The sequence below is a fragment of the Malaclemys terrapin genome, chromosome 6, assembly GCF_027887155.1.
Source record: "Malaclemys terrapin pileata isolate rMalTer1 chromosome 6, rMalTer1.hap1, whole genome shotgun sequence".
NCBI classification, from domain to species: domain Eukaryota; kingdom Metazoa; phylum Chordata; order Testudines; family Emydidae; genus Malaclemys; species Malaclemys terrapin.
The window spans coordinates 6,499,168-6,515,728 of NC_071510.1; the positions used below are offsets into that span (position 1 = coordinate 6,499,168).

The 16,561-nt window shown below is 47.5% G+C and overlaps 1 protein-coding gene across 2 annotated transcripts in view; it reads left to right on the plus strand.

Annotated features, from left to right (window-relative positions):
• Positions 1-253: 253 nt before the first annotated feature.
• CHRNB3 (cholinergic receptor nicotinic beta 3 subunit) overlaps positions 254-16,561 on the plus strand; it is a 39,555-nt gene continuing 23,247 nt past the window's right edge. For both annotated transcript variants that reach the window (XM_054032780.1, XM_054032781.1), the window contains exons 1-3: positions 254-425; positions 4,935-5,086; positions 6,861-6,905. In XM_054032780.1, coding sequence (XP_053888755.1) covers positions 368-425; positions 4,935-5,086; positions 6,861-6,905 — 255 coding nt within the window. In that variant the 5' untranslated portion in view covers positions 254-367. The remainder of the gene's footprint in view (positions 426-4,934; positions 5,087-6,860; positions 6,906-16,561) is intronic.

Below are 16,561 nucleotides of genomic sequence, written 5' to 3' on the forward strand. Positions count from 1 at the left end.
CACCCCTGAGATCTATGATTTAATGGTAAAAGATATATTTGTATTATGGTCCGTCTTGGCTGTCTACCACTTATATTTTTTCTGACTTCATGCTATCTCTGATTTATAACAGGCTAGCACTGGTTATAATATAAAGAGTAAATGTGTCAGAGTTTAGGACCCAGAGATATTTTTTTAGACTTACAGGCTGTGACAGCTGACTGAAAATCAATGAAGTCTGCTTTAAAAAGCTTCCCAGTGATGCAAGATTAGGCTTGGCATGCCCGATCCTTCTTTGCAGACACTCTGATCCTTCATGCTTTCTAATTAGTTCCTGTTCACCCGTTTCTGGGCTGGAATTTGTTTGCCTGTGAAAACAAAAGCTGCCATGCTGCTGCTGCTAGATCTTACTCTGGTACCCCTCATTCTTTGTGTTAGCAACTCGGGTAAGTGCGATTTCTTCCTTTTCCACCGGGAACACCAGAAATGCAGATTTCTTTCTGCAACAGAGTTCGGTGTCTGCTCGCTGAAGTTAAGCATTAGCATTCATTGTTATAATAGTTATTCTACTTTCTTTTAAAACAACTCTGACTTGTAAACATGGTTATATTTGTTCCTCCATTTAAAAGCCTTTTAAACATGAGGCAATGAAGTTACTGGTAGATATTACTGGAGCAGAGGAGAAATGAAGAGTAACTAAAATAGCAGAGCCCCTTTCTACTCAGAAAAGTGCATCTTGGGTTTAGTACCCAATGCCACAAAATATTTGACAGTTGAGAGGAAAAGTAGTGTTTTTATGGGTGTGTGAGGGAGAGAGAAAGAGAGTATGTGTTGCTAAAGAAGAGAAAATCCCCAGCATCGAGATGAACTCCTAGCCGCTCAAGTGAAAAGACAAAAGGCTAAAGGTACTGTTTGTGTATTTCTTCCAGTGCACATCATGTGTAGAAAGCTCCCTCCACCATCCTTGCCAGAGTTTTTTCTATTCATTTATCAACTCTTTTGCCAGTAGGATCAGAAACCACAAACCACTATAAATGAGGAAAAGTTAACGAGGGGCGATATTAAGAGGTATGGCAAGCGTGATGAATTCATCGTACACACAATAAATGTGGTGATGAGCACTGAAACTTACACACACACATGAATCAATGACATTGGAGATGGGTCTGACCTACAGCATCTGATAATCTTGTTCATCTTTCTTCAAGGGTAACATTGCTTCTTTCAGTGTATTCCCCGCTGCCTCATCTAGTCTTGTTGTAAAAGATTCTAGCCTACGGTCTTCTCACATTTCTTTGGGGAGATGAGATCATGGCAGAATAGACCTCACTGGGGAAGGACTTTTTTCCAGCTATACAGCCTACATGTTTTCTGTGCTCAGTTTTACCCCATTTCTCTTAGTTCCCTAAACAGCCTTTTTCCTTCTTTAAGGCTTTAGGGATGCCTGTTAAGCACAGCCCGGGGGGAAGGGGAGGCGTAATACCTGGAGACAGTGTGTAGAATGTAGCCTTTGCACCAGGTGGTGCATGCCTGCGATTTTATGGGATGCAGCCTGCTCACCCCATGCCTAGGGAGGGGGCAGGGCCATAGTGTTGCCTCTTCCTTGCCCCAGGCTCCTGCATTTGGGGACCAATTTATGCCCAGTGGATAACTGATGTCACCATTTCACCACAGCTGAATTTGGCCCAATCCATCTTTTGTGGCTCTGTTTCTGGGGACCCCACTTCTTCCCTTTCTGCATCTCCTCTATTGATCATGCTCTTCAAGGCTCATTCCAGCTGTAAGAATTATCCCGCCAAGTTTCCATTATGCCCCCCAGGTCAGAGTCAGGCCCCATGTAGTTTGTGACATAGGTTCTATGAAAACTGCTTCCTCTTCTCTACTGATTCTGTGTCATGGGGATGTTTCTGAGCCAGGTTCAGGGGAAGCCTGTATTACATTAAATCAGGAAAGGGATAGGGGATGTTGTTCATTATTTTCCGGTTAAATCCAGCACATTTCCCAGGTTTGGGATGTTTTTTGGTTTACAGCCTCCCCCAGGTTGTCCCCCTGCTGCGAAATTTTGCCCGCAATGCACCACTGCAGCACTCATCAGGGGAAAGCTGGAAGGCTGGGCAGCTAGAGACTATGGTCCCTGGGAACAGTGGGAGGCAGTTTGGGTTTGGGGCACTCAGATTCAATGAGGCTTTTGGCAGTGGGCATGGGAAATGGAGTGAGCAGGCATTTGGAGGAAAGGGTTTGACCTTGTAGAGGCAGAGTCTAGTCCCTGCTCCAGCCTGTGGTGGTGGGGCCAGCCAGCTGGGGATGAGCATGGTGAAATGCCCTGGTAGCACAGAGCCAGCTACACCAGCTAAATACCACTCTCTCCCCTTCAACGGAGAGAGCAGTATGGGGAGGGAGAGACGGGTGTGTTCCAGCACTTCCCAGCGGGTGTAACAGCCCCTAGGGTGCCGTTACAAACTGGCAAAACACAGAGCAGTCCAGAGGTTGCTCTAAATTGTACCGGGGGGGTGGGTGCAAACTGGCTTCTTTGCTGTCTCAGTGCAGAGAAGGTGGAAAAGTGGCCAAAAGCCATCTGGTGCCCCACGTCAACTGTGCTCTGTCTCCTCAACCAGCTGCTCTGCTCTGGCTCCATATCCAACAACGAAGGACCGGCACAGGAGTGCTCAGAATCAGCAGTGAAACAGTCAACAGCGTTACCTTGTGCAGTGTTATTGTTAGGCTCCAGAGTCAACAACCTACCTGAGATGAATGGGGCATTTCCCATCCTCGCAGGCTCCGAGACTGTAGATGTAAGATGAGTGTTACAGGGGTATGTGTCCGGTTCCAGGCTGGGAGTAACCACCGGGGTTAGAAAATGGGTTTGTTTATGTAAAAGCTCAGATCCAGGAGCATGTTTCTGCTGCAGCTGGTTCCTAGGCCTCACTTGCCCTCACCCTAGCATTACTCCCAGCTCACCCTGTCCGCTGGCCTCACACACATACAAACCCAGACTCCAGTCTACTCCTATGTGCTTGCTGCAGGGCGTTACTAGCTTCTGCCTCCAGATTGCACTCTGAATGCATTTCCAGGCTCTGGATGAAGGGGAAGCCCCTCCCTCTCCCTTTGTAGATGCTACCTAACGAATGCTGACAGGTCAAACACAGGAGACTGCCACGCCATCTGCTTCCATGGAAGGTGTCGTGTAATCAGCGCCTTTAATCCATTGACCGTTGTCTAACCGCCAAGAAGGGACTCGCTTTTCTGTATCAGCTTTGGGGGTGTGGACATTCCCCTGCTTAAATGTCTCTGGTACCTAGTGAGTATTTCCTGACAATCACAGCCCCGATGGGCCTGGCTGCAGCATGAATTCTCAGGTTGGAGCCTCCTCCCAGGCTTGTACACCTTACATGAGGCCAGGCACCATAGCAATGTCTCTACAGCCCCCACCCACTCCGTGTCGCGCTCTGTCCCCCTTAAAGGAGGATGGGCCTGCTACACCCCTGGCTAACAGAGCTAGATCTCTTAGCTCAGGCAGTAGAGGCTCATGTGCTAAGATCTGAAGGTCCCAGGTTCAGTCCCGGGTGCTGCATTACACCTGTACTCAGTCGCCAAGTGACTGCTCCTTCCCAATGCCTTGTGGGCCCCCAAAGCAGGAAGAGAGCAGGTAAAGCAAAGCCCTGCTCCTCTCTGCAGCCCACAAACCAGGGCAGGCATGAGTGGGGAGATCCGGCAACACCAGCCAGAGGGCTGATGCAACATGAGTTCAGGGTGGGATTTTACCACATGGGACTTCAAGAGGAAAAGGATACACCAGTCTCTCCTTCAAGTGCTGTCTGTGTGACTACCAACTTCCCCTGGAGAAACAGGGGGTGGCCTGGGGCTGGAAGGCAGATGGCAGCTCAAGGGGGTGGAGACACAGCTGGCAGAGGGATGCGGAGTAGTGGGGAGCCCAAACTTCCAAGCAGCATGTAGAATGGATGGATGTAACCTTGCAGGGGTCATCCACCCCAGGGCTGAGCATGTATGATGTGAGGAGGAAGACCGAGAGCAGTGGATCAATGGAATGTGGTCTATGACTCATAATGTTCCCGAATACGAACCATAATTATTGCGGTTACTTTCCTGCAAGTTCTCTGCTGACCTGACCCCAGCTGCAGTGGCCACCTGTTCACACACAGCTGCCTGGCTCTTGCTGCAGTTAGCAGTGCGTGTAGCTTCCCCTGCATTTTGCTTCCCAGCTGCTCCCAGTTTGCTGCTGCTTCCCCCAGGGCACGGTTACTTCCTGGGTCAGGGTTTTTCATAGAGTTTCTGCCCCCTGGCCAGGGAAGTATGTCCACACTGGGGATCAGAACATGGCGGGGAGGGGGTGATGGGAATGGTAGCTTCTTGCCTAGCAGATTCATCACAAAACACAACCATGCAAAACCTCACTCCGTGTACGCGCTCTGTTTCAAAAGGTCCATGTGAACAAAATGAGATTGAGGCTCTGTTAACAGGAAGTCCCACCTATAGATGATCAAACACCTCTATGACAGTAGATCAGTCTGCCTGGAGTACAAAGTGACCAGGGTGCCCCAAGTCCGGTATTACCAAAAAGTGTGATTTCTTCCTGAGGCAGCATCTATTAATTTGGATTTTCGCTGCTTTACAATGAGAGGCCCACCCGATGTTCTGGCACCCTTGATGATCTTTTAAAAATACACCCATAAACAATAAACATCTAATCAAATTAGATAACACAATGTCAGCATAAATATAACAAAATCCCCATTTGAGCTGACTAATCGTACTTCCCTCCTTCCTTGGCTCTGTTGAGAGACTGTAAATTTAATCCCTATCTGGCAAGGTTTTGCCTGAGGCAGATTTTCCTGTTTTCATTGGTGATGATTGTCTTTCCTCTTACTCTCTTCAACTCAGAGGACACCTCGCGTTGCACTTTCACATACACCCACACACTCTTTGTCTCCTTTTAGCTGTTGCTGGGCTCAGTTTGGTTGCTGAAAACGAAGATGCCCTCCTCAGACACTTATTTCATGGGTACCAGAAATGGGTCCGACCTGTTGAAAACTCCAATGATACAATAAAAGTCCTTTTTGGCTTAAAGATATCTCAGCTTGTGGATGTGGTAAGTAAGCTGTAGGACCTTTAACAAAGAGAAAACCTCTACCTGCAAACTCACGTTGTGGTAAACGATTTTTTAATGTTTGTATCATTTTTCATGGCAAATTTTAGGGGACTAGGATCTGGAAGAGCTTAGTTCATTAACCTTTCACCTTATGATACGGGATGCATAATGGAGTTGTCAGACTGTTGCATGTCAATTGTTGGATAGAGATGTGACAACTCACCCCTTGCGATCCCCGTCTACCCAATTTCTGCTCCTAGGATGTTATTGCATCTTGCTACTCTATAACAAGCATAAAGACCCTCCTCCAATATTGTCTCATTGTTTCTTTGTACTCCTCCTTTGGTCTGTCTGTATCTAGCTGTTGTCTCTTGTCTTGTGCACAGATTGTAAACTCCTTGGGGCAAGGGAACATTGTTTTATTCTGTGCTTGTATATTACTTAGTGTAATGGGGCTTTGGTCTGTGATTGGGGCTCTTAGAAACTATGGGTTGTACAAATAATAAAGTGTGCTAGGCACTTCACAAGCAGAGAGTAATAGATAGTCCCTGCTCCGATGAGTTTACCATCGAATAGAAAGACAGCCCAAGGGGAGGAGAATGTAATAGAGCTTACAAATAAGGTTGCTCTTCATGAAGCTTAGAGCTGGTTGACATTTTTTGAATTTAAATGAAATTTCTAATGTCAACATTTTGAAATTAAAAAGAAATTAGGAAAAATTTTAGCAAACTTTTCCCAATTTCCTCCTGCGCATTTTCCAACTCTCCTGCTGGCTGATGTTTTTCAGTTTTCAAAATTTCAACATTTTGAAACTCTAAAGAAAAGGGAAAAGTGAATTTAACACCCCCCCCCTTTTTAACCAGTTCAACCAAATATCACCACCAGCAACCCTCAAATGTTTGTAATATAAATGTTGGGCACAACTCGTGCCTGGACACAGCTGGCAACCAAAATAAGAAGCCAGACATGAAGCAGAAACTATTTTTTCACCCTAAACATTATTTTTCTGTCTGTCCATAAGACACTGTAATGCCTGAGTGAGTTTGCAGCAACGTGAATGGGAGCATGGTCCCAGAATTACTTTTGCATAGTAGCAGCTGGAAAGTCCAAGAAATGAGCCCACTGGAACACATCTACTCAGACACCCTCTTTCTCCACCTACATTCCCAAGCTCTTAGGTAGGTGCCGTTGTGCAAGGGAGTTCTCCGATTTATTCCTCTCAGCATGGAGCGTTGCACTAGCACTTAACTCCACTGGCCTAGGCCCGTCTCTTATACTAGATCCTAAAACAAAGGGAGTTCAGACTGTGGCTAATTTTTCCCCTCTCCTATTTTAAAGTAAGCAGCACAGTCCGCAAAATCCTTTACTGTCTAAAGCTGGTGTTCATGCACATTTTGCTTTAATTTCTGTAGAAGAAAATTCTTTCCCAGAGTTGCATTCATGTGTTACTAGGAGCCTCCAGGCAGTGCTTCCATTGACTTCAGCGGGAGTTGTGTGGGCTAATAGGACTGGGCGTTAAGTGCTCGGGCTGTTCAAGGAGTTGGGCATCTGACTCCTTTGAGCCTTTTTGAAAAGCCCAGCTGAGGTTTTTAAAAGCGCTCAGAATCCAGGGGCTTTTGATGAGAGCTGGGTGCTGAACTCTTTGGAAGAATCTGACCCTAATGCTAAATGCCAATCCTCAGATTTCTAAAGGAACTGAACTCCATTCAGTCAGACATCAGTATGGGAAGCATTTATTTGGATATTTTTAATTTCAATTCTCTTGTCTCCCTAGGATGAAAAGAATCAGCTGATGACCACAAATGTGTGGCTGAAACAGGTAAAACAGGCCATTCATTACATTACATGTTGAGTTGTTTGGTGGTGGGGGGGAACACCAGGCAAGCAGACCTTGCTCCCCCCTCTGTGGTTGGAGTCACCATTTGATCAGGAGAGTAATGGGGTTCTTACCCTCCAGGGTTGAATAAGGCCAGTGTGGCCCTTCATGAAGATTTTGTTTCCCTGTTCTGATACAAACAGCACCTCGGATAGTAGCCAAAGGGGCTTCTGAGGAATGGAAATTCTAGACCACGTGCCTGCCTGTTTTCCAGCATTTGACTACAAGCCGGCAAACACAATCATGTGATCTTCCTTTTCTGCCCTGCACTTATGCCAGCTATGTGTTAGAACAACTCGTACTCCACTGCAGAGAACTAAGCCAGGCCTCAGGATTCGGTGCACAGTGCAGCAGCCCCGAGGGACTATTATGTCTAACTCTTAGAGGGCATTAGAATGGTTGGCACTATCCTCTAGCCATGGGGTCCCTTTCTCAGCAAGATCAAACAAAGGAGCAAAAACCAAACAGTCGACATATTTCCAAAGTAATTACAATGCCTGAGATTTAAATTCGTCATCCTTTTATAATGTGCTCGTCCTGGGGGACATTGTTCACTGGAATGACCTATCATATACAAACTGAACCGAAGAGCTATACGTTTAATGAATATTTACCCACCTTCTCCCTAGCTCCCAAAGAACTTAGTGTTTTGTTTAGTCAATTTGATTGGTTCATAGACATCATGACAATTATAATGAGTATCCAATCCATTAAAGCATCCTGTAAATGTAAGTAGCAACTGGCTCCAGTGAGAGTTAAAGGAGCTGTGTGGTTACTGTAATTTAAGCAATTGGCATAGAGTTTCAGATAGAAACTCTATAATTTTCAGTTGTTTGATTTGCTGGTTCAGGACTAGTTGATGGCTGAAGAATTTCTAAGTACTAATGTTGAGACTGAAAACAATAAAGATCAAGTAACAGCCTTCAAATAGGATGAGTGGGGGCAAATAACCTAATTAGTTTCAAGACAGAGCTTGATAAATTTAAGAACCGGATTATATGATAGGGATGCCTGCGAGAGCATTGGTCTGGACTTGATGACCCAGGAAGTCCCTTCCTGGCCTATGTCCTATGTTCCTAAGTGAACAGAAAATAAGCGGGAAACAAAGTCCGGTTTTCACAGGTGGATACTTTGGGGATCTCATTCCAACGGTTGGATGCTCAGATTGGCACATAGGTGCACAAACTGGACATTTAGATGTGAGCATCCAATGTTGGGATTTGGATATCCCATTAAGGTTTGAAAGATTGGGATCCACATGTCATATGATTCGGGGCTGATGCTATTATTTTTAAAAAGGGCAAAATTAGATCCCAACTGTAACCCTTCTGCCCATCAGAGTTGGCAGCAACAAGGGCCAGGTTCAGTATCTAGGGGTTCCTTTTCAATAACACAATGCAAAACCGGCTCAAGCCCCCACCCAGTGACCTGGGACAATTACACACCACCCCCCTGGGTGCCTCTAAGAGGCAATACTTCCCCTCTCGAACGCACGGAGTCTGAGTGTAGCAGAAGTCTTTTAATAAATAAATAAACAATGCAGCATTATGTTGGGGAAACACCACAAACAAGATTCATAACACAAACCATGAGCAAAAGACCCACCCCCATGTAAGTTTGGCAGTGTCCTTTTCCTCTCAGGGTCTTAAATCCAGCAACCCAAAAGTCACCCCACCCACAGTTTCTGTCCTTGGTCAGCACAGCCCCAGAGTTCAGAAGTTCATCTGCAGAGTTTACCTCCCAGCCTGGGTGGAAGGGGGGAGATATGGGGGCACCTTACATGCTTTGCTGCTCGGGTCAATGGCCACGCCTCTCCATGGGGTTCTGCTGCAGTCTTCAGCTGTCCTGCTGGCCTCTTCTCTCCGCTAGCCATGCCTCTCCCCCAGCCATCGGGCTGGCCACACCTATCCCCCAGCCACCCCCCAGACACACGTAACACAGCTCCCAGTGATTTCAGCTGTTAGTGGGGGAACTTTGGTGCTAGTACACCTGGATAGTCCTCTTGCACCAGAACCAGTAGCACAAAGTAGGTCTAATGCTTAGACCTAGATATCAATGATTGCAGCTCTACAGCATGTAACAAGACTCCTAATGAAATCAAAATTAGCTGTTATTACATAGTAGAGAGACAATAGGTCAAAGTGGTGTTTGGGTCTGTCACTACCAAGCACAAATACCTATCTCCCACCTCTCAATTCACTAGGCTTTGGAACCCATGTCCCTTGCCTAGCGAGTGCCGCTCAGTTGAGGGCAAGTCCCTCAACCGTAAAATGCCAGGGACAGTTCTGCTGTCCGTGATTCACACAACCAGGATAACAACCCTTTATTACTCCTGCCCCAATAACAAAGAGACTGGAGATCCCACAGCAGCCAAAGTGACCATTTGGGCAAGCAGTCCCATCATGCTAGGCAGGGTGGATGTGCCCAGGCAAACGAGATCAGCCCCTGAAATCCTTTTCCACAGCTCACCACCAGATGTCAGGGGAGAGCTCATTCTGACTCTACTGACACGTTTGAACAGGGAAAATGTTGATAAAATTAAGGTAAATTAAATAATCAATTGGGATGGTGGAAAGTGAAAAAAAATCAGTCAGATCCTATACTACTGCAGTGACAGGGACTGCAGACATGTGGATAACACATTAGACGTCAGGGCGAAGGGTTATTCTAAAGGCACCACTTCTGGTCAGTTTTTTGGCTCTGCTTTGCTGAGCAAGTTCTTGGGTGTATCGGGGAGTTGCGTAGACTTCTTTTTGCAAATCCTGACATAAAAAGATAGGGAGTCTGATGGGATCTGTCTGGTTAAATGTTGCAAGGACATTCTGTGACTTTCAGTTGCCTGCCAGAAAGGTGTCAGATGTCAGAAGAACCAGGATTCAGGAAACAGCGTGAAAGTCAGGCACTTTGTGATAGAATTATAGAAATTAGAGGCCAGCAGATCATCTTGTCTGTAACCTTCATTTGTCTCAGGCCTGGGTCCTGTGGGCAATGACAATTGTATTTATAGCTATTGTGTGCTTGGGCTAACTTTTTGAGTGTGGGGGCTGCTCCGTCAATAGCACACCCAAAGGGTGCTGCCTCCAGAGAATCATAAACGTGATGTAACACACTAAATACAACCCCTAGAAGTAGGGGTCAGACACAGCCCTCTGACAGATCAAAGGGAAGACAATGTATCTGGGGTCACAGAGGGGCTTTCAGATGACAGTGGCACAGAGCAATGGGCCTCCTGTGTCACATTCATCCTAGGTGTTTGCACCAGGTGCCATGACAGTCCAGACCACTGAAAATCCCTGGTGTTCAAGTGAGCTGTTCACCATGCAAGTCCCCAGGCTGTGTATTAGCACTTGTAACGTGACGCACAACTGTTCACATGGGCAGCAGGTATTAAAGGGCACAGCCCTGTGTGGCCCTGCCCAGGCTCTACCCCCAAGCCCTCTCCTGTTTCTCACCGCAGGAGGGGCCCTGGGCGGCCGGAGGGTGAGTCGGGGCAGCTGTGCCGGGGGGAGGAGCCAGTCCGGCTGCAGCAACAATCGCTGCCACTTTGTATCCAGGAGCGAAACTTTCTGCATCCATGTGGGGGCGGAGGAGCCGGGCTGGGGATGGCTACAGGCAGGGAGCCGGGCTGGGAAGGGGAAATGCGGGGGGTGGGGGAGCAGAGGTAACAAGGACGGCTTGGGGAAGGAGCCGAGCGGGGGCGTGGGGGAGGCAGAGCCGGACACAGGACCACTGGGGGACAGACTTGAGATCGGACTCAGGATCCAGCCGCCACTGGTCCAACATCTGCAGCAAAGGTGCTGGCAGCGCTCTGCTGGGCGCCGGCCGGCCTTTGTCTGGGGTCCGCCAGGGAGGAGAAGGGCAGGGTGGGTCTGGGGGGAAAGGGAGGGTGTTTCAGTGACAGCACTGGGCTGGCGGGGGGGGTGTTTGAGGCTATTTTGAGTTGGGTCTGATGGCTGTTCTTTGGGATCATGGGGCTTATCTCATTAGGGGATTGTCGCTGGTATTTGGAGATGGATTGGGGGTGATGGGATGATTTGAGATCAGGGCTGTAGTTGGGGGGTGGGGATGTGTTGCTGTTGGGACTGTTGTACAGGGAACAGTGTTGAAGTCTCACCAGAGGATGTATTTGGGTTCACTAATAATAATCCTGGTGGATGCTCCATCATTGACCATTTTTAAATCAAGATCTAAAAGCTCTGCTGTGGGAATTATTTTGAGCAATTCCGGGGCCTGTGTTATGCAGGAGGTCAGACTCACGATCGCAACGGTCCCTTCTGGCCTTGGGGTCTATGAATAAGAATGCAAGGCTCCAAAAAGAGCTTCAACTGGTGCATGAGTAACATGTCAAAGAGGGACATACACACCTTGGGGGATTATCGTGAGAATTTTCATACATCCACAGCTGTGGGTTTAGAAAGCCCAGTAGGTAAATGTAATCATTATTTAGGTCACTGGTGAATGTTGGGACCCTCCCTCTCCCATACATTAGTACTGTTTGTTTCAGCCAGACTTTTAGTTGGGATTTTTCTTCATATTCTAGGTGGGAAATTGGCAGAGGGAAGGGGATTAGCTGGAACACAATATCACAATGAATTTGGCTCAGGGAGATTAAATGACTTGCCTAAGGAAACCCAATGAATCAGTGGCACAGACAGAGATAGACCCCCAGTGTGCTGTTCTAACCTTTAGGCAACATTATATGAAGTGTTCCCTGAATTTAGGGAACAAAGGGACATATTTTTAAAGGAACCTCAGTTTGGCCTCCTTTTCAGATTGTTGCATATGCAAATGGTTGTGTGTGCAGAATTGTGTGCCACAAATGTAGAGTGTTGGGGTTCTTCTAGCTGTAGGCTTTAGGAATGGGTCAGACAGCTGGACTGCCTTTCAGTGTATTTAATGTCCTGTCTTGGGAATTCATACTTATTTCTGGGAAGAGTTTTTACAAGGAGATGAAGGATGGTCTTGGGGAGTACATCAGTAGGAGCTCTGTGTTCAGTTCTCTGCCCTAGACTTCCTGTCTCCCATGGCTGGAGTGTGCAATGGGGGCAGTGTAGGGTTGCCTACAATGGCACAATGCAGTGCCCATGGCAGGGGAATTCTCTGGCTGCTTGTGGGCTGGTTCTGGTTCGGTGGGGGGGACAGAATGCCACCTTGGGTAAATCACTTAATCTCTCTGGGCCTCAATTTCCTATCTGTAAAATGGTAATAGCAATCCTTCCTTTGTTTGTCTTGTCTGTTTAGATTGTAGTCTCTGTAGGGCAGGGTACTGTCTCCTGATCTCAGTTGGGACCCATAGGAGCTACTGTAATACAAATGCATAAATAATAACAGCTGTAATGGTTCCCCACTGCGACCTGAGTTATGGCATTTGCATGCTCAAGTATCTTTGGATACATTCCTAGTTTTCTGACCAGTTGTCTGGAAATACCTTTTTTTTTTTTAAAAAAGCAAAACAAACAAACCAGAAAAGCAGATCTTGGCTGGTTACTAGGGCATCAGGTTACCCCTGGCCTGGGGAAGGAAGGGGAGAGTTAATTCTTCAGTGTTGAGACATTGCACTGCAGGTTCCACACACAGAGCTTTCAGGTAGAGACACAGTTACAGAAACTGCAGTTTATTCTGCCTCATCCTCCCAAAGGCCAATGAGAAGAAACTCCTTTGGTGAGATCATGGGGAAGGGGCTGGGTAGTATCTGAGAAACAAGTTCTGAAGCAGCTCTGGAACTTGTACCAGCCCCAGGTGGAAGGGAAAGGCAGCTGGATGGATACCCATGGGGAAGAGCTGAACGTTAGGATCTCTGTGGTTGGTAAATGTGTATTAGAGAAAATGATCCACAGAAACACAGACAGTAGGAGACTGGCCCATCCTTTCTAGGGGGCCCATTGACTGTTCTGCCCTGGGGCCCGGAATTGCTGTCGGCGGGCCTGGCTCCGGGGCTGGAGGTGCTCAGGCGGCCTGGGGCTGGGGCAGGGGGGAAGGAGAGGGGCTGGCAGCTGCAGGAGCGGGGGCTGGAGGGGTGGGGCCTCAGGCAGAAGGGGCAGGTCAGGCTGGGGTTCACCTGCCACCCATGACTGTTCACCTTGCAGACACAAAATGGCACCTTAGCACAGGGAGATAGTGCAGGATGGGGAGTGTGACGTCACAGACCACACGTGCTCAAGCCTGTTTTACTACAGGGACTGGCCCAGGTTCCCTCCTGCATCAAAGACTGGTGGGGAGCAAGTTACGTCACCTGGATTCTCATGGTACATTGGCACAGGTCCCAACCTACTGGTGTGAATTAGAGCAGGCTAGGGGCTGCTCTAATTTATGCCATCTGGCAGTGTTCTCTGTAGGACTAAATGTCAGCTGAGGATTGGCATCATACAGGCACCTGCTATCCTGTCTCCTGTCCAGCATAAGAGGTGGCACGTATGTAGTTGCAGGAGCACACAAGACCATAAACTGGGACTCAGATCACAATTCCCTGCTTCCCCCTTGCTCTGGGGAGGAGTGAGTTACATCACTGCGTTTTGTGGCGCAGCTCACTCATCCCGTGCATCCGGCCAGCTTCTCTGGCCAACCAGTAGGGAAATAGAGGCAGGTCTCCTGTCATGTCCTGCCCCTTTCCATTCCCTTCTCTGCCCACTTGCTCATAGGGAGGAGTATCGGGTGAGCAGCCCCTCCTGTCCCCTCCCAGCAGATCCCCAAGGGGTATGGTGGATTCTCCATCACTTGGAGTCTTTACATCAAGATTGTTTGTCCTTCCAAAATAAAGCACTAGGTCATTGGGCTTGGTGCAAGAACCATTGGGGAGGTTTTTTGGCTTGTGCTATGCAGGAGGTCAGACTATCAGTGGTTCCCAAACTTTAACAACCTGTGAACCCCTTTCACTAAAATGTCAAGTCTCGTGAACTCCCTCCTAAAAATGAATATTTCCAGGGATTTTCTCATTTACCTGAGTATAAATTATAAAAGCAGTGACCTTGGAAATATAAAATTTGTTTTTATGACATGCTTATTACACACTAATTATTATTAAGTGTCCCTGGCCTCTGTTTGCCAGAAGCTGGGAATGGGCGACAGGGGATGGATCACTTGATGATTGCCTGTTCTGTTCATTCCCTCTGGGACACCTGGCATTGGCCACTGTTGGCAGACAGGATACTGGGCTAGATGGACCCTTGGTCTGACCCAGTAGGGCCATTCTTATGTTCTTATTTATCATTACAGTATTTTTATTACATTATGAAAATGGCAACACTCTTCCAAGATCTCACTTTCGTAGCTTGTATCACTTGGAATAAGCCTGTTATAAGACAAGGCTCCTATGTTTCATCAAGGAGTATCAGATGTGAAACAGCATGAAGGTATTTAAGAAGCCAACTCAAAGAGTTCCTCCTACACAAGCATTCAGGTCTTGAGCAGTCCAGACAAACAATGCACGTTACGACAAAGCTTAAACTTGTTCCTCATAATCATTTTAAAAACAATACTAGCTGCTTGTTTAATTTTAAAAACAGCAAAAAATATCCACCTCCCTTTCCATTTCTTATAAGGGAGTCTTGAAGTTTAAATCTCCTCAGTGTGATAGATATGCTTGCTTTGATCTGTTTAGCTCTTGGAAGTCCAGGGGCTCTGGGCTGCTGGCCCCGTGCTGCCCGGGGTCCCTAGGGACAGCTCTGTCTGCCATTAGAGATTTTTTTTCCGAGAGCCCCCTGTAACATTTTGTGAACCCCCAGTTTGGGAACCACTGGACTAAATGATCATCATGGTCCCTTCCGGCCTTAAAACCAGTGAATCGATGTGTTTGTACAGTGCCTAACGCAGCGAGACTGGCTCCAGCTTCAGTGCTACTGTTACACCATAATACAAATTATTATTAATAGTAATGATGGGCAGCAAAGTATGGACATGGGTTGGCCATGTAATATGGATGCAAGCAAAACAAAGGCCAGTGTGATCTGGGCTACATCCAATGGCCTCCCAGAGCAGGGAAGTAACAATCCCCCTCTATTACTCTGATAGATCCACATCTGTAACGCTGCATTCAGCTGTGGGTCCTTATTAGCCCCAAGATAGTGACAAACTGGAGGGAGTTCAGAGAAGAACAAGAAAAATAATCTGAGTCCTGGAGGGACGAATATACAAAGCGTGCTCAGAAGGGGTAAATATGTACAGCTCGGCTAAGCCGGAACGGAAGGAGGACATAACAGACCACAAATCCGTGATGTGTGTAACCAGCAAGGAGAAGCAGGAATTAGTGCAACACCCAGGGCTGTAACTAGAAGTACTGAGATGAAACTAAGAAATGGAGCATTGAGGCCGAACAGCAAGAAGAGCTGTTGGTCAGTATTAGGCTGTACGTTATTCTCCCCAGTCTTAAGTGGGGGATACTCAGTCTAGGTGGATTTGGCAGAACATCGGGCAATGCCCGTCCATCCACTGGGAGCAGCTATCAGAGGTGAGAATGACAGGGACCAGGGTGAGCTGATATCGCTGTAGTGGCTAAGACACTGGAGTAAAAATCAGGAAACCTGGGTTCTAGTCCTGGCTCTTCCACAGACCTGTGGTGAGACCTTGGCAAATCTCTGTGTTTCCCCTCCCCTCCTTGTCCACTTAGGCTGTAAGCTCTTTGGGCTAGAGACTCTCTCTCACGGTGTGTCTGTAGCATAATGCGGTGCTGATCTCCATTGGAGCATCTAGGTGCTATGGTAATATAAAGGATCATTCTGATTACAGTGCATGAGAATGGATACAGCCTTAACAAGAAAGCAATAGGAAACGAAATCAATGCATGACCATTGCCCCTTTGAATGTGATGGCTAATTCTTCTTTGCATCAGTAAAACGATCTTGAAGGTATTAAAGCGTGTAGTTTTATTTAAAGCAATATGCTAGGTGTCCTCACTTCAGTGACCAGCATCAATACTCCCAGTAATGCAGAGGCTGCCGACTGTTACCGCTGTGGGTACCAGGTAGCCCATTCTTACTGACTGAAGTACTGCTGCGGTATTATGGCATGGAAAAATTCACTCAAACATCTTGGAAGTATTTCCACGATTTATGTATATTTTTGGTGTGATCTTGTTTATTCACAAAGAGTGTCCACAAAGTCTCATTTCCCTGAACACAGGAGAAGCAAGCGGTAGGCAGGTTCCTTGCTCAGAAATCCCCAAGGCTGACACTTCAGGGAGCCCCGTGCTCTGTCTCTGCTTCCTCTCAGGGTCACACTCACGACTCCTGCTGGCTTTCTCCTGCCAGCGAACACAGCCTAGTCCCTGTGCTGGCAACCAGGGAAACCCTGGTTAATCTACATGGGTTAGCTCTAGCTTGCCACGAGACCTATTGCTTTAGGCAGAAGCCCTAAGGCCTTGGCTACACTTGCAGATGTACAGCGCTGTGAGTTAAACCTGACTTTGTGCAGCCAAGTAGGGAAAGCACTGCAGTCTGTCCACACTGACAGCTGCCCAGCGCACTGTCGTGGCCACATTTGTGGCAACTGCAGCGCTATTGGGAGCGGTGCATTATGGGCAGCTATCCCACAGAGCACCTTTTCCCATTCTGGTGCCGTGGGTTGTGGGAAGGGGGCGTGGGTGCGGGGGATTCTGGGTTCTGTCC